Raw genomic sequence first — 26,731 nt, 5'->3', positions numbered from 1 at the left:
GACATCTTGGCGTAACCCGCACGTACGACCGCGTCCGCCGCCGCTTCTATTGGCCTGGTCTCGCTCGCTCCGTCCGACACTATGTTGCTGCCTGTGATACCTGCCAGCGTCGGAAAACACCTCAGGTGCGGAAAACACCACAGGGACAGTGATCGGCTGGAGATGACCGGCAGGTCATCTCCAGCCGATCACTGTCCCTGTGGAACCGTTCTTTCGTGTTGGATTAGACCTCCTCGGTCCCTTTCCCACGTCATCCTCTGGGAACAAATGGGTAGCCGTCGCAACTGATTACGCCACCCGATACGCTATCACGCGGGCTCTCCCTACCAGTTGCGCCACTGATGTCGCGGACTTTCTCTTGCGTGACATTATCTTGCTTCATGGCGCCCCGCGACAGCTGCTCACTGACCGTGGTCGTAACTTCCTCTCGAAAGTTATCGCCGACATTGTACGTTCCTGCTCCACTCAACACAAGCTGACTACCTCATACCATCCTCAAACCAATGGCCTGACAGAGCGGTTAAACCGTACTCTTACCGATATGCTGTCAAAGTACGTTTCCAAGGACCACCGCGACTGGGACATTGCCCTTCCTTACGTCACATTCGCTTATAATTCTTCCCGGCACGACACCGCCGGATTTTCTCCCTTTTATCTGCTCTACGGTCGCGAACCAACCTTGCCCCTTGACACGGCACTTCCTCCTGCTTCGATCTCAACAAGCGAGTATGCGCGCGACGCCATCGCTCTCGCCGACCATGCACGCCAGCTTGCCCGTGCTCGACTGACGGACTCGCAAACCACTCAGCAGCGTCAGTACAACGCCCGCCACCGTGACGTACAGTTTTCGCCTGGTGCGCTCGTGCTCTTGTGGTCACCCTCTCGTCACGTCGGACTTTCACAAAAGCTCCTTTCGCGATACACAGGGCCCTACCGCGTGCTGCGCCAGGTGACGCCTGTGACGTACGAAATCGCCCCTGTGAGCTCAACCTCGTCATCTACTGTGGCACCTAGTGATGTCGTGCACGTCAGTAGGCTCAAGGCCTACTACACTGTTTCCAAGTCCGGCCTTTAGTCGCTCCGGGACGGCGCTTTTGCCGCCGGGGGTAGTGCTACGGAATAGTATTACCGATGACGAAGAGGCGAGCAGTAAGAAGACGACGACAACGATTAGGGGCTAGCGCGGGCTGTTGCCTCTTGGCCAAGTGCGGCGTATCACGTTGTAAATATACTTGTATATAGCTTTTCATTTGCGTCTTCTTACGTAACAATATAAAGGTTGGCTATATTCCGCACATTTCTCTATCACCTGATTGATAGTGTGAGTATGGTCTATTGTTGAGTAGCCTTTACGGAATCCTGCCTGGTCCTTTGGTTGACAGAAGTCTAAGGTGTTCCTGATTCTATTTGCGATTACCTTAGTAAATACTTTGTAGGCAACGGACAGTAAGCTGATCCATCTATAATTTTTCAGGTCTTTGGCGTCCCCTTTCTTATGGATTAGGATTATGTTAGCGTTTTTCCAAGATTCCGGTACGCTCGAGGTCATTAGGCATTGCGTATACAGGGTGGCCTGTTTTTCTAGAACAATGTGCCCACCATCCTTCAACAAATCTGCTGTTACCTTATCCTCCCCAGCTGCCTTCCCCCTTTGCATAGCTCCCAAGGCGTTCTTTACTTCTTCCGGCGTTACTTGCGGGAGTTTAAATTCCTCTAGACTATTCTCTCTCACAGTATCTTCGTGGGTGCCACTGGTACTGCATAAATCTTTATAGAACTCCTCAGGCACTTCAACTATCTCATCCATATTAGTAATGATATTGCCGGCTTTGTCTCTTAACGCATACATCTGATTCTTGCCTAATCCTAGCTTCTTCGTCACTGCTTTTAGCCTTCCTCCGTTCCTGAGAGCATGTTCAATTCTATCCACATTATAGTTCCTTATGTCAGCTGTCTTACGCTTGTTGATTATCTTCGAAAGTTCTGCCAGTTACATTCTAGCTGTCGAGTTAGAGGCTTTCATACATTGGCGTTTCTTGATCAGATCTTTCGTCTCCTGCGATAGCTTACTGGTATCCTGTCTAACGGAGTTACCACCGACTTCTATTGCACACTCCTTAAAGGGACCCTGAAACGATTTTGGCGATTTTCTACAAACGTACTGAGTCGTTAGAGTAGGTTCTTCTGATCATTAATTGATGCATCTAAGTGCTCTGCGTAAAGCGTGTAATTTATTATAAGGTTTTAAAAATACACATCGCTGCCGATCGCAGCGCACTGCTCGGCGGAATTTTAAGCCGCCCCTACCCATATGATGCAAATAACCCATATTACGTCACATGGGCGAGCTATCTGATTGGCTGACCAGGGCGCGTGGTCGATAATTTTTCCAACTTTATGGTGAACAAATGATGCTCGTAATAGTTGGAATGTTAGTTACTTTGTTTTTGTAAAAAGAAAATAACTTAAAGAGAATACACAAGAATAGTTTTTTAGTACACTTCAGCACTTCCGGCACACAGCAAGTGTCGTCTGCTTGTGTTACAACGTACTCCATTTTGACGAGAGCTCCGCGGTCAGAGTCGGTCTCAGTCTTTTCGCGAGCACTATGATTCGACTTTGTTGCCTTGTGGACTGCAAACCTAGCGACCTGCAAACCGCGAGTCCAGTATTAGGGCAAACGCAAGCGCAAGGGGACAGGGTCTGGCCGCTTGACTGTGCCGGGATGAGCCACGAGATGAGCAGAAGGGCAAATGTGAACGGTCTGCACGGTGCAGCCACCTGGTGGCACAGAGCTCAACCATACACAGTAGCAGCAACGAAGTGTATTCTTTGCTGCTGGTGTGTATTTTTCGCAGGAGTGTAATCATCAACACGTTGATTTATAAATGTTTAAAATGCTTTACACTTGGTTAGAGCAATATTAGCGCTTTGTTTGACTGGTTAAGCGCTGCGCCAGCAAGTGTCTGGACCGTGCAGACCGATCAGGCTGCTCACGTACGTCTACGCTAAAGTTCCTTCATCAGCTTGAGTTTATGCCTCCAGTCATTTGCCGAAATGACCAGCTTGCCTGTTTTTAGCGGAGTACCGGACACGTTCGGCGCTACGACAGAATGCTCGCAACGCACGGTGCTTCGATAGCTCTCGGTCGACGGCCAAGCGGCTAGCGGAGAGGTCTCGCGCGGGAGGGGGCGTGCTCCTAAACAACCGGAAGTGAGCGATGTGACGTCGCATCGTGACGCTGAACCAGTGAAGGCGGAGCTTAGCGCCGCTCGCTCGGCGAGCGAGTTGAGGAGGAAAAGCATAGCTAGGGAGGAGGGTAACTTCTAATCGCTTGCAGCTCCATTAATACGTAACGCTTCACTTAAATTGTGGTGCGAATGTTCTACTTAAGCTGTACCCTACGCGCCTACAAAATTTGTCCGAACCGTTTCAGGGGCCCTTTAATAATGCCCATAAGATTGTCGTTCATTGCTTGAATGCTCAGGTCCTCTTACTGAGTTAAAGCCGAATACTTGTCCTGTAGCTTGATCCGGAATTCCTCTAGTTTCTCTCTTACCGCTAACTCATTGATTGGCTTCTTGTGTACCAGTTTCTTCCGTTCCCTCCTCAAGTTTAGGCTAATTCGAGTTCTTACCATCCTATGGTCACTGCAGTGCACCTTGCCGAGCAAGTCCAGATCTTTTATGATGCCAGAGTTAGCGCAGAGTATGAAGTCTATTTGATTTCTAGCAGGCACGTACCCAGGGGGGGGGGGGGGGCCGGGGCGCCCGGGCCCCCCCCCGAAATCAAGTGGCATACCCCCCCCCCCCCCTCCCCACCCACGCCACCACTCCTCACACATTTCTAAAGCGCCGCCAGATCAATGTTGAGACTACGCAGCTGTTCATCGGTCAGCATTAGGCTGCCTTTTTCACTCCTTTTAGATGGCGGTAGTTATCGGCATCTCTTGTAGCGTGAAGGACAGTTTTCTCATAGATTCCGCTCCCGCGCGATTAACTCGAGATGCGTTCAGTTGTCACCATCTATTCAACCGTTACGCGCATAGCTGTTGCTTTTGTTAGTTCAACCTTCTTTGTTTAGGCTGATCCTGGGACCAGGAGAGGGATGCAGCTGTTACTCAGCTGGTCTGTACTCTCATGGAACGAGTTGCGGCCGGAGAAAACGCCAATTGCGTTTAACTTATCCCTTTGCTTCATTGTTTCCTTGAGTTACGGCTCGCCGCGACGCTGGCAGATGCCCGGAACCATATACACGTGATATGGGTTAGATAAGGTGGGAAATAAAATGATGTAAAAGAGCTTCCATCATGAAGCCCTGCAATAACCCTTAAACCCATAAGCAAAATGACTGTCGGCCGTTACCTCGTCTGTTTTTCCCTAACTGTATAGCACTTTTCGTGCAAAATTGGCAACTGGAAACAAAAATAGCAAGGAGTTGAGAAATTAAGCGATCTACTAAGGGAGAGAGCCAAGGCAACAACCAAACTGCAAGCAAAAGCGAATAATAAAAAAGTTAACCGTTGTTTATGAGAATATTTATGGATCAACATCTTTTTATTTAAAAAGGAAGTAGAGAAAACGCCACCGGAAGTGGAGAACAATTACTTGTTTTGGATGACGCTTGTACAGTTATCGGTCGAACCGCCTCACGTAGCTACTTCTCTGCTGTGCTTATGTGGGTGTTTTTCTAACCTTTCGCAGCGAGCGCAGTACGTCTAGAATCGCAGAGTCCTGCGCTCTACGCGGTTGTATGGGATTGGCGGCCGCATAGTGTTCCGCACTTCGCGGAACTGTCAAAACTGATCAACAGGCGAAAATAACTGATATTCGAAACTATAACATGAGAAAGACTGAAGAAGCCGTAAAAAATGAACGCAGCCTGAAATCAGTAAAAAAGAAACCTGGCATAGAACAAACCATGATGTATGCACTAAAAGATAAGAAGGATATCATCAGCAATCTCGAAGATATAGTAAAAGCAGCGGAAAAATTCTAAGCTGACCTGTATACAGTACCCCGAGGAGCCACGACAGTTCACTTAGAAACAGTAATGAACAGAATACAGAAACTCTCCTATAACTAGCGATGAGGTCAGAAGGGCCCTGCAAGACATGAAACGATGAAGAGCGGGAGGATAAGGTGGAATAACAGTCGATATAATCAAAGATGGAGGAGACATAATGCTTGGAAAACTGGCGGCTCTTTATACGAAGTGTCTATCCACTGCAAGGGTCCCAGAAAACTGGAAGAATGCAGACATTATACTAATCCACAAAAAAAGGAGAAGTTAAAGAATTGAACAATTATGGGACCATTAGCTTGCTCCCAGTATTATATAAAATATCTACCAAATTAATCTCCAACAGAATAAGGTTAACACTGGATTTTGTCAACCAATGGAACAGGCTGGTTTGAGGAAGATATACTTTACAGTGGATCACATCCATGCCATCAATCAGGTTATCGCAAAATCTGCAGAGTACAATAAGCCTCTATATGTGGCTTATATAGATTACGAAAAGGCATTTGATTCAGTAGAGATACCAGCAATCGTAGAGGCACTACGTAATCAAGGAGTACAGAACGCTTACGTAAAAAGCTTGGAAAAAATTGCTACATGCGTGAGGTATTTGTTTGTTTGAACGAGGCGCGTAGGCGCCATCACTCCAGAAAATAGGAGAAAGAACGAACTGGGCTCACGCTCTGAATATAACCGGTCAGCGCTGCAACCGTTGTTGCAAATGTAATCTGTAAATAGTTTCTCGTCTTACTGACTCATCCTTCGCGTAAGAATATCTACAAAGGTTCTACAGCTACCTTAATTCTACACAAGAAACGCAGGGAGATACCTATAGAGAAAGGGGTCAGACAGGGAGACACAATTTCTTCAAAGCTATTTTCTGCATGCTTAGAATAATTCAAGCTATTAAACTGGGAAGGCTTAGGAGTAAAGATCGACGGCAAATATCTCAGCAACCATCGGTTTACCGATGACATTGTTCTATTCAACAACAATGCAGACGAGTTACAACAAATGATTGGGGACCTTAACAGAGAGAGTGTAAGAGTGGGGTTGAATATTATTATGCAGAAGATGAAGATAATGATAACTAGCCGGGCAAAGGAACAAGAGATCAGGATCGCCAGTCGGCCACTAGAGACTGGGAAGGAGTACGTTTACCTAGGTCAATTAATCACAGGGAACCCTGATCATGAGAAGGAAATTCACAGAAGAATAAAGATAGGTTGGATCGCATACGGCAGACATTGCCAGCTCCTGACTGGAAGCTTACCATTATTATTGAAAAGTAAGGTGTGCAATCAGTGCATTTTGTCACTGCAATATGTCCAATGCCAATGCATTTGCCAGTGCATTTCCCAGCGCATTTTGCCAGTGCATATGGGGCACAGACTTGGGAGCAAGTTAAGGACCACACAGAGAGCGACTGAACGAAGATTGCTAGGCATAACGTAAGAGGGAAAGAGAGTGGTTTGGATCAGAGAGCGAACGGGTATAGACGACATTCTAATTGACATGAAGAGGAAAAAATGTAGCTGGGCAGGTCATGTAATGCGCCGGTTAGATAACCGTTGGACTATTAGGGTTACAGAATGGGTACCAAGAGAAGGGAAACGCAATCGAGGACGACAAAACACTAGGTGGAGCGATGAAATTAGGAAATTCCCGGGTGCTAGTTGGAATCGGTTGGCGCAGGACAGGGGTAATTGGAGATCGCAGGGAGAGGCCTTCGTCCTGCAGTGGACATAAAACAGGCTGATGATGATGATGATGGTGGTGGTGGTGGTGGGGTGATGATGATGATGATGGAGGCGGTGGGCCCCCCCAGAAAAAAAATCCTGGGTACGTGCCTGATTTCTAGTCTCGCCATTCGGGCTCCTCCGCGTCCACTTTCGGCTATCCCGCTTGCGGAAGAAAGTATTCATTATCCGCATATTATTCTGTTCTAGTACAGTACAAAATTAATGGCTTTCATTATGATATCAGATCATAGGTGTTGTTAGAGGTTATGTTACTGAAGTGCCTGGAATATTTAGCATGAGAAATCACTGATTACCGCACACCAAAGGACAAAATTGAGATCCGCCATCTGAGCACTACTTTGGCGAAATTTCTGGAAACTCGGAAGTGAAAAGTGGAAGCAATGACGTCACTAGTGACGTCATACTCAAGAAGGTGGCGCGATATTTCACCGGCTAATTAATGGAAAACAGCTACTTCCGAGTTTGGTTCGTGTGTTGCGTTCGCAGTGTAACGTTAATCTAAAGAACACCAACGCCAAGGTGCGAGTGTCGAAAAGAGACACCCAAGTTAAAGGTTAGGGTCACCTACCTTTTTCTGAAGTGACAGCATCTGCGAACTGTGCTTATAAAGCATAATCGCCCCCGTTTTACCGGCACACAGCGTATTGTTGCCGAGTGCATGATTCCTTTAAGTAGTGATTTCGTAAGAATGAGCCTCTTCCTTAAACAGCCACAAAAATGTATTACTCTTCGAAAGCGAACATTTCCTCACAGAAGATGCACATTTTTACGGTGCCGAAATGACACTTCGGTCAAATGATTGGTCTCCAGACAAAACTTAGCATTGCACTGTTGTGAGCGCACTAAGTTGTGCCCCATTTACATTGCAGTGTTAAATGATATACATAATGTACTTCGTCTTCAACTATCGACCATAATCATCACGGTGGTTCAGTGGCACCGTACCCAGTGAAGGCGCCTAAATGGATATCATCGAGCAGCACGGAAATACTTGTTACCGTGCTTTAGGAGCATGTTAAAAACACCAGGAGGTCAAAATGAATCCGCAGCCTTTCCTTGCAGTGTTCCCCATAAGCCGCTGTGCAGCTTAGGAATATTAAATACCATTGTTACCATTGTTCAATTTTATTATTAGTCATGGTCATGTGAATGTACAAAGCAAAAGCGTACGTAAATGAGTTGACAAATTCGACTTCGTCCTGCCATCTGCTAGCCTCTTGGTTAGCTCAGATGGCAGAGCGGCTGCTCCGGAACAATGGTGGTCCCGGGTTCGAGTCCCGAAACAGGACCAATTTTTCTTCAACTGCGAGGCCTTTCTTTCGAGGAACCCGTATGGGTTTTCTTTGTGGCAATTGTGACGAACGGGTGGATGTCTGATTTTCCCTTTACTAACTACGTGCGTAAGTACATAACATGTTGTGCGGTACCGTCGCTGTGTCTGCTGCCTCCCTTTGTTGCTCTCAACTTCATAGGACCCAACTTCTCCATGCTTACGTGCATCGTCACAGCATAATGTTCGTTGCGTTGAGCCGCGTGAAAATTGGCCACAAGATGGCTACTCCTACGGATGCCGCCGTAGGGTTAGTAGGGTTAGTACGTAGTACGCACGTAGGGTTAGTCCCATGGATGAGCTGTACGTCGACAACTATAAAAAACTACTGGAGAAGCTCCTTAGTAGGACTTGTCAGGTAATGCGTAAACATTATTTCCCGTCGCTTGCACTCAGGCAGAAAATGAGTGACCGAGTTCCGCACACCGCGGTTCGCTGTGTGAAGGATGGCGCAATGTGCTGCAAGTATTGCCCCCCCCCCCCCCAATGACCTTTTGAAATTACCCAATTGGTTAACCTAAGTAGTCCGAATAATATTTTTGGGCGAATTTAATGTAATCGCAATTGGCCTGAATTAGGGTTAAGTAACGTAATAATAATTTATTTGCATTGCCTTAATAATCTTTATTGGGCTTTAGTAATACAACCGTAATTAATGTTTATTAGGCTTACATTGTCCTAGTTACCCTTAATTTAGTACGAATAGTCATAATCAATTTAATGAATCGAAATTAGGCTTAGGCTATCATAATTACATAATAACTACTGATTAGCCTTATGTTATTCCACGTCAGTCAATCAAAAGTATCCGTAATTAATCTTGATCAGCCCTAATTAATTCTGACTAGACTAATCAAATATTCTTCATTAGGCTTCCATGCCCTGAATTTTAAACTTCTGGGTTATTTGGTCCTGCCTAACTGTATTAATCGTAATTTAATTTTATCAGTTTTAATCACCTTAAGTTCTCTTAATACACATTCAGTACACACTACATATGGTCATAATCATAAACCTTAGTAATCATACGTAGTCGTAAGGCATTTTCATATAATATCCCCATAGGACTCCATGTATATCTATGGAGCGCATCATGTCACGCGTTACATACCGTACAGTTTCATACAGTCACTAGAGGGTAATGTGACGCTAGTGTGTACGGGAGGCTGGAAGCAGTTCAGGTCAGGCAGCATGTAAATGATGGGCAGTACGTGGATTTGCCTGACTTCGTCCTCGTGGCTTCAAATAGCTTATAAACGGCTTTTGAATGGTAAGCATAATTAAAATTGTCTGACGACAGGATTCGAACACATGAACACAAGCACAGAAGTGATGCTGTGAATCGCGCCCAGGCGAGCCACCGAATACAGACCTCCGCTCACGCAGTTCTTTGTTTCCATACATGGTATCGGATGCGTCATTCTTTATTCATCAATTAACCCGCAGCGCCCAAAGGCGTTAAAGCAGGGGGGTTAGGACATGGAATAAAATACATCTTCATTCACACAATGCACTTGCTTTTCAGTCAGCCTATTCCACTGTTTAATTGTTCGAACAAAAACGAGTTGACATACGAGTTCGTCTTGGCAGTGTACTCGAGGGTTTTGCAACTATGATCAGTTTGTTTTGAAATGTAATGAGGTTTCCGTAGGTAAATTTCCCTATTAATTCCAGTTTTACTATAGTAAATCGAATATAAAAGTTTTAACCTCAGTTTATTGCGGCGGGCAGAAAGAGATTGCCATCCTAGCTCAGCCTTCATTGCAGTGCAGCACTCCCTCCTTCCGTAGAAGCTTAGAATAGCTTAGTAGTAGAATAGCTTAGAATCGAATTTTTTTCATTTAATCAAAAATGTCTGCCCTCCGTGTAAAAGTGTAAAAATGACTGTTGTGGTCTGCATTTGCACACTGCCAGATGACAGATATCTGGAAAGCACACAAGTCTGTTGATGGAATTGTGAAATATATTTGCCGTATTCTTTGAGCCTATTTCGCGAGTAGCATTGCTCCTACTCCGATAGCCGGGGCATCCACTTCACAGAACGTTGGCACCCGCATGACCCAGCATGCAGCCTTGCCTTTACACGCGCACACTTCTCTCGCAATGGTGCTAACTTCGTGTCGTTATTTTAATGAACTTGTAAAGAATTACCGACGTCCCCCATAGGTATACTATGGGGGACGTCGGTATACGTCGGTATAGCAGGTATACTGGGTATAGCCAAATTTTCTTCAATATTCTCACTATGTACGACGTAGCTGACATATGGTCACATTGAAAACGAGGAATTGAAAAACGGTTCGGTGGGACCGAGTTCGGTGGTCACTGGCAGCGTCGTGGACTCGTCGGCATCGGTCGACGTCACGAACGGGAACGCCACCTTGCGGTAGAACATGGGGAGGTCGTAATCTTCCCCGTCTTCCGCGCGTGTCGCCGGTGCGGTGGAGCGCGCTTGGCGCGTCTGGTGGAGCGTAACGTTGACCAAGATCAGCATCAACATGACGGCCAGGAGCATCACGAGGATCACGCAGAGGCACCAGACGCGGTCCTGCTGTTTCAGCGCCGGTGGCACCGTCCGCCGGCGTCCACGTTTCTTCTTGTCCACGCGTCTGCTCGATGATTCGGAAGGCCCGGGGCGCTTTCGCGGTTCCACAACGTCTTGGCCCGGAGGAACTCCGGGCTCTTGCGCCTTCTTAGTTGCTGGGCACTGTCCGAGCTCGGCCTGATGGGGTCCAGGCGCCGGTGCTACTGGAGCGTTGTTGCGGGGCACAGCGCTGAGTATGGAAAAAAAGAACGTTCAGAAAGCCTCATCCCGTTCGCAAACTATTCCTTCGCTACGCCGTTCCTAGACCATTCCTAGATGGCGCCACCATCCCATTAATATCGTGCAGCGTTAGAGGCCAGATACGCACGACAAAGTGCCTCGAACTAGGCGAGAAAGCTTCGCTTTAAGAATCCTTCATAGATGTATGTGAATCTGCCAACAGATACATCAAACACAGCGAAATTGTATAACACAGCAACCGTCATATTCAAGGTATGGGCAGATTACTGTGTTGGCCTGCCATCCTTGTGGTTTTTTTCTGATCACAAGCATCCTCTCGAATAGGTCAGCGACACAAGAAGTGATAGCTTGTTTTGTGGAGTTGTGTGAGATATCATAAATACCGGTACGAAATCGTTGATAGAACATTTTATGAGACAGGCTCAAGCAAAGTGACAAGCGTTAGGAGCTATAATATTTTGCTTAGTGGCCCTTAAATAGTCGTGTAAAATGGATTCTTTTTTAATAACGTTCCTAACACATCTGCTGAAGGGAATGAAGGTCCGAAAACAACTGAAGCCTTCGGGGACTTTCGCAGCCACTAACAAGCAGTTGAGGAGTAAGAAATGTAGATCTATCACCATGGCCCGGATTACAGTGAGCTTCCTAAGTATTCGACGAGGCTGACGAAATTCAGTCCGCATTGATGGAGTATTATGCCGCAGTGCCTTCAGTGACGTTCACAGAAAAACGGAGACTTGAAGTTATCAAAATTAGTCGGAATTGGGTTGCTTTTAAAGACAAGGTTTCGACAAGGGTACTTGTCTTTGTCAGAGGGAGAACAAGTGCCCCTGTAAAAATTTTGTCTCCAGAAAGACCCTTGCTTCACCACTGTTGATCGACTGAAGTGTTCTCGTGTACTTTTCTCTTGTTAGTGCAGTTATTGTGCTACTGTTACCTTTCTCGACGAGCGGCGCGCTGAAGTTTACCGGTACCACCAGCGTTCAAATCAGCAGCCATTGGCGAAGCAGCGCGGGGCTTGGTCGACCCCGGTACTGGGCCCCGCTGAACGTTCGAAGCGGATGGCTTTGCCTGTCCAGCACGTTTGTTGGCCAAGGTAGGCTCGGGCTCGCTGACAACGTCGTCAGCGATATTGGCCATGCCTGATGCTAGGACAGCGGGTCCGTGAGACGGATTCGGCTCGCGCGACCTAAGGTCCAGTGATCTCTTCTTACAACAGAAGCGGTAATAATTATGATGATGATACCTTAAACAATGGCTCAAACCCACTGCAGCCTATAACCTCCCGTGATGTATGGTATACGCTGCAGATATCACGTGGCGCACACCGTCACTGTGCGGCTATCATGAATCATGCTGAATCATCCCGCGGCTGTAGTGTGAATCGGGCCTGATCATTATAAAATTACTTTCTGCTTGTTTTCATACATGTTGGCACTACCGTCAAGTTAGCGTGAGAGTGAAGCAGACATATTTTATTGGCATTACATAAAATTACTTTCTGCTTGTTTTTATACATGTTGGCATCACCGTCAAGTTAGCGTGAAAGTGAAGCAATTTCGCATTTTCTGTGGCGAACCCTAGGCAAACTTGCCTGGATGTTCTAAATTTCTCAGGCTACGACTACCGACGCAGCAACCGACAGTGAGCGTTCGGAATGGTATTGACTCCACTTCCAAACTTACCTTTCATCACGTTATAATCCTAAAATATATGACATTACGACTATACATTTATGGGGAGTTCTCATGCACTGTCATAAGCGAGATATTTTGTCAGTTGTAGCAGCATGTTATTAAAAACTTCACAGTTAATGTTATGGAAAAAACTAAACAAACAGCGGCGTACAAAACTTCCACACAAAACCTAGAACTACACATAATGTTTGTTACTGAAAAGCATGGTTGCCCAAATAATAACAGCTTACTTATTCTGAAATACGAAGGCGAACGTCGTGTACAAACAGATGCATCATCGATTCCAACAGGTGTATTAGGACATCGCGATAAGGTTATTGTTGCAGTACAGCATTGAAGCGATCATGTGCACGTATTCAGCAGATGACGGCATGCCACTGCAACAAGTGGTTTACTGTTATCGCGGCACCGGTCTCTTGGGGCCCAGAGTGAGTGAGTGAGTGAGTGAGTGAGTGAGTGAGTGAGTGAGTGAGTGAGTGAGTGAGTGAGTGAGTGAGTGAGTGAGTGAGTGAGTGAGTGAGTGAGTGAGTGAGTGAGTGAGTGAGTGAGTGAGTGAGTGAGTGAGTGAGTGAGTGAGTGAAAAACAGATTCGCTGGTGTTCTGCGGTCTTCAGATGGCTTCGTCCACCTTCTAGCACAATGGTCGGTTGCCCTTAGTCCAGGGCTCCATTGGATGCTGCTGCCAGTTGTGCTCGCCGAATCAGACCACCTTGGTCGACCCGGCGATCGCTGGAGAGCACTCCCTCCCATTGCTCCACACTCGGGTTTGGTATAACGGGTACCAAGTCTATCTTCTGGCATGCCCACGTTATGTGATACAGCGTGGATGTTTCGTGGCCTCAGGGACATTTGTCATTGTATTGTGTGAGATACATTTTGCTGAGTACGTTTAGGTTCGGGTACGAGCCCATTTGTAGCTGCCTCCACGCGACAGAGTCCTCTCTGCTAAGGGAGTTGTACAGTGGTGGATACCGCTTTCTGCAGCCCTTGTAGTAATTTAGTATTGCCGAACTATAGTCCTGGGGTACAGGTTCAGTCCCCTCAAAGTCGCCTACGTTGGATGCTCGGTAATAAGTGTACCCTCGAGCTATCCTGTCCGCCTCTTGACTCCCTGCCACTCCCGTGTGTCCCGGCGTCCATACTATCGTATGCCTAATCGGCTCTTCTTTTGGTTGTCGTTGTGTTACGTGGTCTCGGGAGTGGAGTATGCGGAGCGGTCCGTGCCCTATTCTGCCGCGTAGGTAGTTGCGGCACGCCGTTTGTGAGTGTGTAAGGATTGCTAGAGACCGTTTAGACCGATATCCCTCCGCTACCGCTATAGCGACGGCCGCTTCTTCAGCCTCGACTATCGTACAGCCTTGTAGTGATGCGCTGGTGATCTCGCGTAGATTCGAATCAATCACCGTTGCTACCGCATTGCCGTTGCTCTGCCCCGCTGCTCTGGCGTATGTGGCTGCGTCCACATATACCGTAGGTTTTTGGGGTGCTAGTGTCTTTTGTAAGTATTCAGCCCTCGCCTCTATGGGTGCTTTGTGTAGGTTGTAATCCATGTTCCGGTGTATGGGTGCTACTTTTAGTATGTTGCGATACTCGTCCGGAATTGTTTCGGTATTCTGTATCTCTTGAAGTTGATCGGCGCAGCCAAGTTTCTTCAGGAACTCCCTGTCAGTTGGGGTCTGCTGTAGTCTGCGCTGTTGGGAAACCAGTTGCGCCTCTTTTCAATTTCTCGAAGGTGTTGTGTAGTCCTAAGGCTAGTAACTTTTCGGTTGAGGTGTTGTGGGGAAGGTGGAGTGCGGTTTCGTAGGCTTTGCGTAGAATCGCGTCCGCCTGTTGTACCTCACTCTTGATGGGATTGTAGTATGGGAGGCTGTATGCCACTCGGCTGACAACCAAGCTTGTGACCAGCTTGAGTGTGTCCTCCTGTCGCATGCCGTGGCGTCTGTGTGAGATGCGCGTGATCATGCGGGCCACTTGTAGGGTGGATGCCTTGAGTAGGGCGAGGGTGTGGGTGCAGCGTTGGTTTGACTGTATCCACATCCCCAGGATTCTGATGAGCGTCTTTTCCGGTATCGGCTTCCCCTCGAGGTAGATGTTGAGCTTTAACTCGTTGCTGGTGGTGACTGTGCGATTTCGCTTTCCTCTCCAAACTCTCAGGAGCTCGGGCTTCTCAGTGGAGCACGCTAGCCATCTTGCTCTGACGTAGTTCTCTACGCAGGTGGCCCCTAACTTCTCTTCTTTCTCTCTGAGCGAGCCTGTGTTAACCCAGATGGTGATGTCGTCGGCATACATGGCATGGTGTATGCCGTCGATTTATTTTAACTGTTTTGCCAAGCCAATCATGGCTATGTTGAAAAGCGTGGGGGAGATGACCGACCCTTGAGGCGCCCCTTTGTTTGGAGTAAGGAACTTCTCTGATCGGAGCTCTCCCATGCAGCCAATCGTTGCCGTTCTGTTTGAAAGGAAGGCTTTGACATAGCCGTAGACTCTCCTCCCGCAGTTCAGGTCATTCATGCCCATGAGGATAGCCTCGTGGCTTACATTGTCAAAAGCCCCCTTGATATCCAATGCCATTATTATATTCTCCCCGCTACTGGGCACGTTCCCGAGTACTTCTTTGATTTGAATTAGTACGTCTTGGGTCGATAATTTTGCTCTGAAGCCGAACATGTTTTGAGGATACAGTTCGTTGTCCTCTATGCACTGTTGCAGTCTCAGAGTCACCACTCATTCGTGCAGTTTTCCCAGGCACGATGTGAGCGAGATCGGTCTGAGGTTCTCAATTTGCAGTTCCTTGCCCGGTTTAGGAATCATGACTACCTCCGCATGCTTCCACTCCTCGGGGACGGTCTGAGCTTCCCAGTGTTTGTTGAGAAAGTCGGTTAATTCTGCGACTAACTCTTCAGTGAGGTTGCGGATGAGTGCGTTATTGATCTTGTCTGCACTCGCGGCCGTGTTTCTGGTTGTGTTTCGAATCGCTGCGTAGACCTCTTCTCGCGTGATGGGTCTGTCCAGGTTAACGTTTTCTCTTCCCCGGTAGCACTCTGCGTAAGCTGCTGGGTTTGTGTCCCCGAAGCACTTAACACGTACCTTCTCCAGGAATTCCGAGTCTGGTCCCTCGAACTGGTGGATGAACCGGTAGATGGTTTTGTTGTTTTCTGCCTTGGTCTTGGTCGTATCTATGAGAGCCTCGAGGATATGCCACGTCCTCGCTGTGTTCAAGGTTCCGTTGAGGGTGTCGGTGAATTGCTGCCAATTTTGCCTTGCCAATTGCGACGCGTACTCCTCTGCTTTCGATCTGACTTCTGCGATCTTAAGCTTTAGCTTCCTGCTGTATTTTTGTTTCTTCCACCTCTTGGTAAGCCCGCGTCTAGCTTCGCACAGCTTGAGCAGTCTGGCGTCTTCCTCAGGCGTCTGCGTCGTTCGCGCGATTTCCTTGGTGTACTTGCGCTGCTTTTCATTGAGCATCGTTCCCCGTCATGAGAGAAAAAAAAAGAAGAAAGCATTTGTGGCGCAGCATGCTAATGCGTCGGGTTGCTGTGCTTGCGGAGCTCTTGTGACGTGCACGGGCTCAATTTCGCTCAGCATCGGGGAAATTTAAGGGATCTTTGTCACTTTCAAACTTTTCAAGAGGCACCTAGCTACCCAAGTTGGCGTAATAAACGTTCATTGTAGAGCGGCACACACGTACTTATACATACCCAGTGATCAAAATTAGCACCAAAGAGGTTCATCGAAGACCAGCGCAGACCGGGTGACACTCACCCAGTGCTCCAAGTCGGCGCCAAAGAGTTTCTTGCAACAGAGGTACCGCATCTCACGTGGGTTCGATTCCACTCAGGATGGGTTAAATCTAAGGAATCTTTTCCGTCATTGCCGAGCGGCCCATTTCCCGGCGGCACATACCCATTTACCCGAGTTGGCGCCAAATACGTTCATTGAAGAGCGGCACGAGCAAGGAGCACATGCCCAGTGCTCCAAGTCGGCGCCAAAGGTTGGCTTCAATTGGTTAGTTCAGATATAGTAGTGCAAAGGCGAGTAAGGCCGTGCTGTCGGCGTCAAAGAGTTTCTACGAACAGCGGTGCCTCCAGTCCCGCATCCATGACGACTCATGTCGGTTTGAGAGAGAATCGTTGAAGAGCGGCACTATATGCACACATTGGTACATACTCAGTGACCTAAGTTGGTCCGATAGTTGGTTTTGAACCCTCTTAGCCCAACACAGCAGCGTGATGCACTAAGCTTTCGACCCCGAACTACCCAGTGGATCAGGTACGCGGGAAAACGGCTATATAGAAATGTACAAACAAACATAGATAGATAGATCCCGGAAAGTGCGTGAAATGCCCAAAGAACGCTAAAGCGTTAAAACTATGGCAGAACCCATCTCACGATGGCTGTCGACGGTAATGTTTCAGAATTGAATCAATATAGCAACACAACATGTTGCCATCGTCGAAACTATTTATGAGGAATGTGCTGCAGTGGTATTGCTATCTAGCGACGCCGCCTCCGAAGTGCGTGGTGCGCCGTGCGAACGCTTAGAAAAGCGGCACGCGGTAACCGTGCTCCTCTCTCGCCATTCTTTCTGGACATGCTACTGGAACTGGCAGTGCCATCTAGTGGCACTGCCGAGAAGTTAGCGCATGGCATCCGAGACCAGAAGCTGGGCGCGTCGGTGCCTATACGTACGCTGAAAATGATACCCCGCTTGCCCCAAACCCGGTGATGCAAATTGGCGAGAGGTTCATTCAAGAGCGGCGCATACAGAGTGCATTTGTGGCGGAGCCTGCTAAGGCGCCAGGTTGCTCTAACTTAGAAGCCATTGTGGCGTGGGTTAGATTGCACTCGGTGTCCAAGAAATTTAAGAGACTTTTTCGTCATTGCAGAGGTGAACATTCGCAGTGGCACATACCTATAGTTACTCAAGTTGGCGTCAAAGACGTTCATTGAAGAGCGGCGAATACCTCTAGGCATATACGAGGTGACCCAAGTTGCCATCAAAGAGGTTCATTGGAGACCAGCACAGACCGCGTGTCACATAGCCACTACTCCGAGTCTGCGTCAAATGGGTTCTTCTAACAGTGGTACCTAGCCGATCTCACATATACAGTGACCGATTTCGGCGTAAAAGATGGTCCTAAAAGGCGTAAAAGATGTTAAAGGAAGGAAAGGCACGCAAAATAGATTACAATTCTTATTACTAACTTACTAAATAAGTACCAAAGGGTGCAAACCTTTCTTAGTGTGCTCGCCGTTCGTTCTACGAGCGGCTTGTTGAGCATGCGACTCTTTTGAAATGCTACAGTTAAACGTCGTTTCGTCCAACGTCATTTCCTCACTGCCCGGGCTCCTTCCGCTGGTCCTTCCGATCAACCTCCAAGCCGCGCGGTCAACACTACCTCTAGGACTTAGGATCCTAATGTAGCACCGTGCAGCTCAGCAGCACCGTCGAGTTTTTTGTGCTAAATAAATTTACTATGCTGTTTTCCTGCAATTATATGTTATGAAAACGCACATAAATCAGTTCAAACGAGTTGAACTGTTAATTATTTTTGCGCCGGAGTTGAACAGGAACTGAACAGTTCTTGCTGAACCAGAACAAAAAGCCGAACGATAAATTTATTTTAGGTTTGACACTCTGATTGCGTCTACACAGGGCCGTGCTCAAACGTTGCAGCAATGCAGCATCCTGCGTTACCTCTGAGTGATAAATTGGTCCACTATAGTAGCGTGCTGGGCGTGACCGAGGCACGTAGTGTTGTGTCCTTGGCAGGCGACGCACAGGATGATTCTTTATAAAGTCCCTTTCTTGATTCAGAACGCAATACATATATTTACGCCGAACAAATAGAAATATTTACGTGCAGATTGTCGGGCTCGAATTTGCCGCCAGAGTAGTGAGAAGTCGCGTTCTAGAACAGCATAGAGGAACGCCTTACGATAGATAACATGCATCACTGTCGACGGGATCGTTCCGAGAATCTAGGAATGCTGAAGTCAACACATGCACTGAGGAGGTCACGCTGGCTTGAAGCAACATACGGACGTCAGTTCACAACATCCGATCCCATCGACGCGTTGAAGGGAAGCTTATGCACGCGACTGGCGTTCCTCGGGAGGACGATAGAGCTATTGAGCAGGTAACGGATGTACGTCGTGAGCATAAGAAAGGCGCAGACTGCCACCAGGACGAAGAAGATCCACGACAGGTTCGGCGGCTTCTTCGAGGGCGTCGTGCTGTCATCGGCGCTGCGAAGTGCGCAAGGTTCCCATATTGAGGGCTCGACGCTGACTGGCTGCGCGGCCGGCCGCGAGGGCTGCTGGTGTTCCGATTCGCGAGCTTGAGAGCTTGATTCTGTGCGAGAACTGTTGTCACAGTGAACGCTGCTGCTGCTCCCGGGGAGTTCACGGACACTGGATTCCAGCGTACCGGAAAGAAGGCAGGTGAAGTTCAGAGCTGATTGCTCAGTGGAGCGTGTAGAGTCGTTCTTCGCCTCACTGGCGTTGTGTGTAGGTGGCATGTCGTGCGCAGAAGACATGGTTAAGTTGCGACGTAAGGATGCGCGCGTCGCTGAAAGTCTCGTTTTCGTGGGTCAATGCTGTCGGAGGCGACTCACTCGCTGGCAGGTCAAACGGATCACTTGGAAACCGCCTGCGATGGCTAAATACATTTTACGGCGCATTGTGCCGTAGCAGGCGTCCAAGGGTCTGCGTCTAGAACTTGATACTTTCTTCGGAGCAGGCGTCGATGACGCCCTTGGTAGCTCTTGCCAGTGAGGTTAATAGCTGGAACTACGGATGATACAGCTCTGGTGCTTTCGGTGAACGTATTGATGACGATGATGATGATGATGATGATGAGACCTCAACAAATGGCACAAACCTACTATGGGGGATAGGCCACGAATCGGGTGGTAATATGATTGAATGAATAAATGATAATATTGCGCAATCAGTTTCCTGCGATCCTCTTTCTTCTTTTTTGTTCGTAAGCAGCGGCGCTTACTCTCGACAGGGATTGAACAAAATGGCAGCGATTATAAATGTATTTGTAGTGTACAATACAGGTTTACCAAATTAAGACATACAATACACATAAGGCAGGGTGTGTATAGTTGCTAGATTAGAAGAATCTCAGGTTCATTAAACAATCTTCAAAATAATAATTTAAAGAAAAATTGGAAGGACATTCTCAAATTGTGATCAATTTGGCATAATGCTATCCATATATTTGTAGGGCGGCCAAAGGGTGATGGCATGAGTACCATTTTGCTTATTTGTTGTGCCATGAAGTTCCTCTTTGCACTCTGATTATATCGTGGTACTCACTGCCGCTTGCTTTCCCAAATTTGTGTGCGAGTGTTGTTGCCTAAAAACATGGCTCGCACCCACAGGGGGGTTTAGCCACACTGGGTTGATTGAAAAGTGCATCTAACAAAATACCAAAAGGGGCTAAAGGCAAACATTCAAAACAAAGCATTAGGCAACTAAATACTAACAGATATTTGGAGAAGGCCTATACATTAATTTAGAAAAAAAATGAAAATAAAGTGTCCCATAGTCGGCTCCTAGCAGCGAAAACTTCCTGACGCTTCAGGGAATTTGCGTATAACAGTAATCATCGACCCATGGCTTGTGCCTAATTGAGATACACCAAAGGACAAAATGTTTGGTGTGGTAAGCGCTATCCCCAGCTTGCTAGTTCGAAATATGAAGAACAGTCTGCGGATGGAGGAGAAGCGGCGGCAAGAAATAAAGAAATGGTCCATATATAGTTTCTGGTTCATTACGAAAAGAGCAGAGGTTAGTTATAGATAAACCAGATCAATGAAGGTAATAATTTAGGGGGGGAACTCTACAATGGAAGCTCGATAAGGTCACCTGTCATAGTCGTAAAAGGCATGTGCCCGTGTTCCACCAAAATTTTAGGTGTCGAAAATCATCTGCGGAAAGTATGGATGATTCATTACAATTCAACAATAAAAGGTGTTTAAATCTACTTCTGCTGTAAAAGAGAAATCAGGAAGAACATTTAAGACCGGAACATTTAGCGATGGATATATGCGAGCGAGTTAGCTTATTCATTCAAAAAATTCCACTATGTCCGGGGGCCCAGACAAAGCGGATTTCATACAAATTGTCTGGGACAAGAGCCCAACATATACTGAACAGGGGTGACCGATTATTAGAATTTAAATGCGTACAAACGGAAAACGCATCGATAACAGTTATTACTTTAGATTTCTGTGGACCCAATTTCCTGATGGCCTGAATAATCGCCAGAAATTCTGCAATAATTATTGGGGTATAATCAGCGAGAAGGAGAGCAAAAGGCCAGTTAAGCTGATTTGAGAAGATGCTAACTCCGGCCTTCTCTAAATTTTGTGCTGCATGCGTAGGAATAACCAGGTGAGACGGAAATTTACTGAGATAATCTTGAAGGAAACCTTCAAGTATGCACGCTGGAATAAGTTTGACGCGTTTTGGAAAATCGTCATCAAAAATCAGTTTTACCTTTAACGAATTAGTTTTTGGAGAAGTCAGGCACGGTAGCCGAACATGAAGTTTTGATAACAGCGTCTGAACAAAAACAACTTGTGGTTGTCGATAACGCCACCAACGTGCTTTGAAAACGGAATCGGAAGAATTGATAAAAGAGGATTGCAGACAGGAGAGGGATGCATCGTAAAGCTTCACAAAAGCCAGGAGAGTAAGTTGCTTAAGCCTGGGCTTAAGCGTAAAAGTTCCAGCCTCCAGATGAAGCACATCATTAACCACAACACTTGGCAGCCCAAGAGAAATACGCTGCGCTTGCCTTTCTAGTAGTATTTGAAGTCCCGGATTGTATGCTGCGCATCCTGAAAAAGGAACACCGCTGAATTCGAGAATGGGACTGATTTAAAGTATAGAAATCATGAGCAACGTAGCCCTATGCATATCCGTCTTTTTATTATTGAAACGGCTCAGCAATTCCATTGCGTGTTCTCTTTTACTAGCATTTGTTTCAGTTTGCGTCTGCCAGTTTAGCGTACCATCATATCTTATCCCTAAGCACTTCAAAACTGCGACTCGCGGTACCGGCGCATTTCGATAATGAGGAGAAATGAAACCGGAATTTGACAATGTAAACACAAGTAACAAGCATTTCTTGATGTTAAGGGAAAAAGACAGTCCGTCCAGCCAGGACTCGAGTGCAGACAAATGATTGCAAAATTTAGTGTAACGCATTGACATCCCGTCATGAGGAGAAAAATGCGATGTCATCAGCATAGAGATAGAGTTGCACATCCTGATGAACTGGGACAGAACACAACAAAATATGAAACAAAAGCGGAGAAAGAACTGGTCCCTGTGATACCCCTCTCGTCTGTTTATATGTACACGATGTCACCCCTTCCTTCATTCATTCAAACAGCTTTATTGAGTGCCTTGCGATTTGGCAAGGTGGGCCCGGACCTCGCCTAAATTTGACCAATGGTTGTTGGCCCTTGGCTGCTTCCTCGGTTCTCTGGACGGCCCAGAGTTGATGCTACATGTCCGGGCTTAGCAACGCAGACTCTCAGCGCGCGCGGAGGCTGTCGCTGTTTGAGGTTGCATCGCCGTTATTGTGTATTGTACCCGCACATTCCCATAGGATATGTTCTAGGGTGGCTCTAGAATGGCAATGCCTGCACTTGTCAGTGGTGTATAAATCTGGGTGTATTAGGTGTATGATAGCTGGACTCGGATAGGATTTGGTTTGTAACTGGCGCCATTTGACAGGCTGATTTTTGCCTAACTTTAGGTGCGGCGGCGGGAATATATGTGCGCCTCTGCAGTCTATAGTGTTGTGTAATTTCGTGAAATCTGGCAATTCGATGTTCCCACTCCCACTCGTCTGTAGTCGGTGAGGCGGGGCTAACCAACACCTCCTATATACAAGTATGAGGTGTTGAGCTAACCGAGCCTCGGTCCGTAAGATCGCAAGCCATGTGGTGCACCGCCTCATTGCTACCGTCTGGTAGTGTGTGAGTGGGTGTTCAGATGAGATCGACACTTTTGTCGTGGTTATTAGCTAAGTTGAGGAGTATTAGTGGCTCTGGGGAGATTCGACCGTTGGCGAAGTTCCGTATCGCCGTCTGGTAATCGCTGATGATTGCGTCCGCTTCTGTTTGTACTATGCACTAACGCGACAGCTATTTCCTCTGTGGTTTCTACGTGTGGCCTATTGGCTGTAGCGCTCGTCGCGCATTTTTCCCTCGTAATTTATCACCACTGCTGTGTAGGCGCGCTTGTGTCTGTATCAAGCTGCGTCTGCAAGTGTGGTGTTCTTGCTGGTACCGAATTTCTTCTGCATATAGCGTGCTCTGCTTTCCCGCCTACCCTGATACGGTGGGCGGGATGCACTTTCTTGCATATTAGAGAGACGGTTATCTTGTCTCTGATGTGTCTGGGTATATCTACTTTGACGTCCATGTTGGGTATTATACCCTATACCTAGGCGATCCAATATTTGCCTACCTGTTTTAGTTTTGGACAGGCGTTCGTATTGGTGCTTTGCGTTGTTCCTCGATTAGCTCATCCAATGAATTGTGTATACCTATAGCTGCAGTAGTCTATCGTTACTGGTGGTGATGGAGAGTCCGAGTGCTTGCTTGTAGATTTTTTGATTAAGCATCCTAATTTGTATCTTTCTGACGAGTGTCATCGTAGATGCGATATGCCACGTATACTATTCTGCTTATTACGAACGCTTGGACTAGTCTAAGCAGATGGCCTTTTTTCATTCCACTATGTTTGTTGGCTACTCGTTTAAGTAGTCGCATCATTTGAGGTGTTATATTGTCTCATTTGCGTGTGGTCTCTCCACTGTAGCCGTCACTTCCACTGGTGAGGCCCAATGCTCTGATCTTGTCACCCTTTGGTATTGGCCTACCAACCGCCGTAGTTAGGTGAATTTCCAGATTGTTTCGTTTTTCGTAAAAGCGTGATTTTCGGCCACGTCGCGATGGTGTATAAATGGGCAGCTCAGATTTGTCTGCCGAACACGCCAGTCCGCTTCCTGCAAGGCATATTGTTCAACTGCTTCTATTGCACGTTGTAATGTGTTTTGAACCTGGCCATCGTTGGCATCGTGCACCGAGAGAGTGATAACGTCAGCGTAGATGGTATAATTGAAGCCATTGATTTCCTCTTTGTTTGCTGGTAATCCGATCAAAGGCAGATTAAACAGCATCGGTGATATCACTGAACCTTGGGGCGTACCTGCGCTTCCGATCTGTACTTCTTCGGAGTTAGTCTCCTAACTTAATGTTTGCTTTTTGGTTAGTAAAGACGTCTCGTATATAATTGTATACTCGCTTGCCTAGGCCTAGCTCATTTATTCTTTTTAATATTGTTTCTTGGGTAACACTGTCAAAAGCTTTTTTTAGGCCCAATCCTAGGATAGCTTTGGTGTTCCGACTTGTGTTATTTACAATTTGATGCCTAAGTTGGAGCATTGCATCCTGTGTATAGACAAATTTCTCCGGAAGCCCAACATTGTAGGCGGGAGAACGTCTCTGTCCTCGAGATAGATGGTCAGTTTCGTTAGGACAACGTGCTCCACGAGTTTGGCCACACATGGCGTGAGTGAAATGGGTCTCAGGTTCTCCAACTGGAGCACCCTGTCCTTGAAGCAAAAGAATTGTCTATCGGAAAGGAACTCTTCTAACCAGGCCATATATAGCGTGGAACAGCGTAGTTTGCTAATATAGAAATTAAAATTCTGTGCTCAATCATTGTCATGTGCTTTTGCAATATTTAAAGTTACCAAAGCTGACATCTCCGGATAGTCCTGCGAATCGAATGCGGCTTTCTAAATCAACGAGAGCTGACCATATGGAACATTGAGGCCTAAGTTTTATATGTCTCGAGCACAGAATACCCTGGGAAGAAGTGCACTCATTAAGTCGGACATGGATTACTTTTTCTGTTATTTTGACTAGATTCGATATGTAACGGCAATTGGCCGAATGTTATTCAAGAGATATCCTAGCTTCTGATACTAAGCGAAGTCGACGCCAAAATGCGATTTTTCTGTAAAATTTGTGCAAGAACAGTGCAGCGGTGAGCGCAAAATGCTTTTTTTTTTTTAACACGCGCAGCCAAATAGTATCGAAGGTGCTACCTGGCTTGTTACTAAGCGTCGCTGCAGCTGGCGCTCCTGCCTCCGTTGCAGCGACGCTTAGTAACAAGCCAGGTATCACCTTCGATACTATTTGGCTGCGCGTGTTAAAAAAAAAAAAGCATTTTGCGCTCACCGCTGCACTGTTCTTGCACAAATTTTACAGAAAAATCGCATTTTGGCGTCGACTTCGCTTAGTATCAGAAGCTAGGATATCTCTTGAATAACATTCGGCCAATTGCCGTTACATATCGAATCTAGTCAAAATAACAGAAAAAGTAATCCATGTCCGACTTAATGAGTGCACTTCTTCCCAGGGTATTCTGTGCTCGAGACATATAAAACTTAGGCCTCAATGTTCCATATGGTCAGCTCTCGTTGATTTAGAAAGCCGCATTCGATTCGCAGGACTATCCGGAGATGTCAGCTTTGGTAACTTTAAATATTGCAAAAGCACATGACAATGATTGAGCACAGAATTTTAATTTCTATATTAGCAAACTACGCTGTTCCACGCTATATATGGCCTGGTTAGAAGAGTTCCTTTCCGATAGACAATTCTTTTGCTTCAAGGACAGGGTGCTCCAGTTGGAGAACCTGAGACCCATTTCACTCACGCCATGTGTGGCCAAACTCGTGGAGCACGTTATCCTAACGAAACTGACCATCTATCTCGAGGACAAAGACGTTCTCCCGCCTACAATGTTGGGCTTCCGGAGAAATTTGTCTATACACAGGATGCAACACAGACCGTCGCAGTCGCAGTCGAGGGAGAGAGTCGCCTGGGCCGACGCAGTCAAGGCAAACAAGGCAGAGAAGAGACAACCACCAGCGCAAAACGCCGCGAAGACGATCCAAGAAGAGAACGGGATGGTAAAAGCCCTGAGAGACGAGAACGAGATGCTAAAGCGGAGAATCGCCGAACAGGACGCCACCATCAAGGAAATCAACGAGAAGCTAACGACATTAATTGCGTTGCAGCAACAGCAACAGCTGCTGCCGAAGCCCGCACAAGAGAGGAAACAAGAAGAGATAACCGAGGACGAACCAGAGGTCGAGGTGGACCCGAGAGCCACGAAAGAGGCGGGACCGGCTCCCAAGAGGAGAGCCATAGAGGGCGCCAAGGAACGAAAGATAATGGAGAGAATCGAAAAACAGGACGACAGACTCGACCGTCTTGAGGCGACCAGCAAGGTAACCAACGAACGCCTCACTGGGCTAGCGCAAACAGTTCAGCAGATGACAACAAACATACAGAGCACGATCCAGAACATGATGGCGCAGATGCAAGCACAGCTGCAGACGCAGATACAGACACAAATACAAGGTATGGAAGCACAGATCATCGCCAAACTGCAGCAATCATGGACGGGACCGCACGTACAGCAGCATCCACACCACCAGTGAGAGACCTCTTGGTCTGGCACTGGAACTGCAATGGCTTTACCGGCAAGAGAGCGGTGCTGCAGCAACACTTGCAGCAACTAACGAGGAAACCAGACGTCATTATGATTCAGGAAACACACAGCGAAGGAACGCCGAGACTACCGGGCTACCGGTCGCACGACAGCCCGCCGAGCAAAAGGGACACGTCCAAGGGCAAGGGCAGAGGGGTCTGCACCTTCGTTAGGAAAGGGATCACCTTCATGGAACACGAACCGATCGACAGAAGCGCCATCGAACACTGCAAGGTGGAAGTAATCACGGGAAAGAGGAGGAAGGAGAGCACTTTCCTGGTGAACGTCTACAGCAATCCGTCCCACGGACAACAGAAATTCAAGGCACTCTTCCACAAAGCGAGTTCAGTCGCGGGGAGCAATACGCTCGTAGTGTGCGGAGACTTTAACGCTCCGAGCCAAGACTGGGGCTACCACAGAACGACGGTCAAGGGGAGAGAGCTGATGCAAGACGCCACCGATGTGGGACTGAACCTAATCACGGATCCGGCCTTTCCCACCAGGATCGGCACATCGGTTACGAGAGACACCAC

The 26,731-nt window shown here is 47.2% G+C and overlaps 1 protein-coding gene across 1 annotated transcript; it reads right to left on the bottom strand.

Moving 5' to 3' along the window:
* Positions 1-9,639: 9,639 nt before the first annotated feature.
* Positions 9,640-12,110, bottom strand: LOC139052925 (uncharacterized). Its single transcript, XM_070530071.1, has 2 exons — positions 11,838-12,110; positions 9,640-10,889 (listed from the first exon to the last, which is right to left on the bottom strand). The coding sequence occupies exons 1-2, from the start codon at positions 12,038-12,040 to the stop codon at positions 10,385-10,387; spliced, it is 708 nt and encodes a 235-aa protein (XP_070386172.1). The 5' UTR covers positions 12,041-12,110; the 3' UTR covers positions 9,640-10,384.
* Between the last annotated feature and the right edge of the window lie 14,621 nt (positions 12,111-26,731).

This window comes from Dermacentor albipictus, unplaced genomic scaffold (assembly GCF_038994185.2).
Source record: "Dermacentor albipictus isolate Rhodes 1998 colony unplaced genomic scaffold, USDA_Dalb.pri_finalv2 scaffold_44, whole genome shotgun sequence".
Classification (NCBI taxonomy): domain Eukaryota; kingdom Metazoa; phylum Arthropoda; class Arachnida; order Ixodida; family Ixodidae; genus Dermacentor; species Dermacentor albipictus.
The sequence above is the reverse complement of the archived record's forward strand: the minus strand, read 5'-3'. Positions and strand labels throughout refer to the sequence as shown.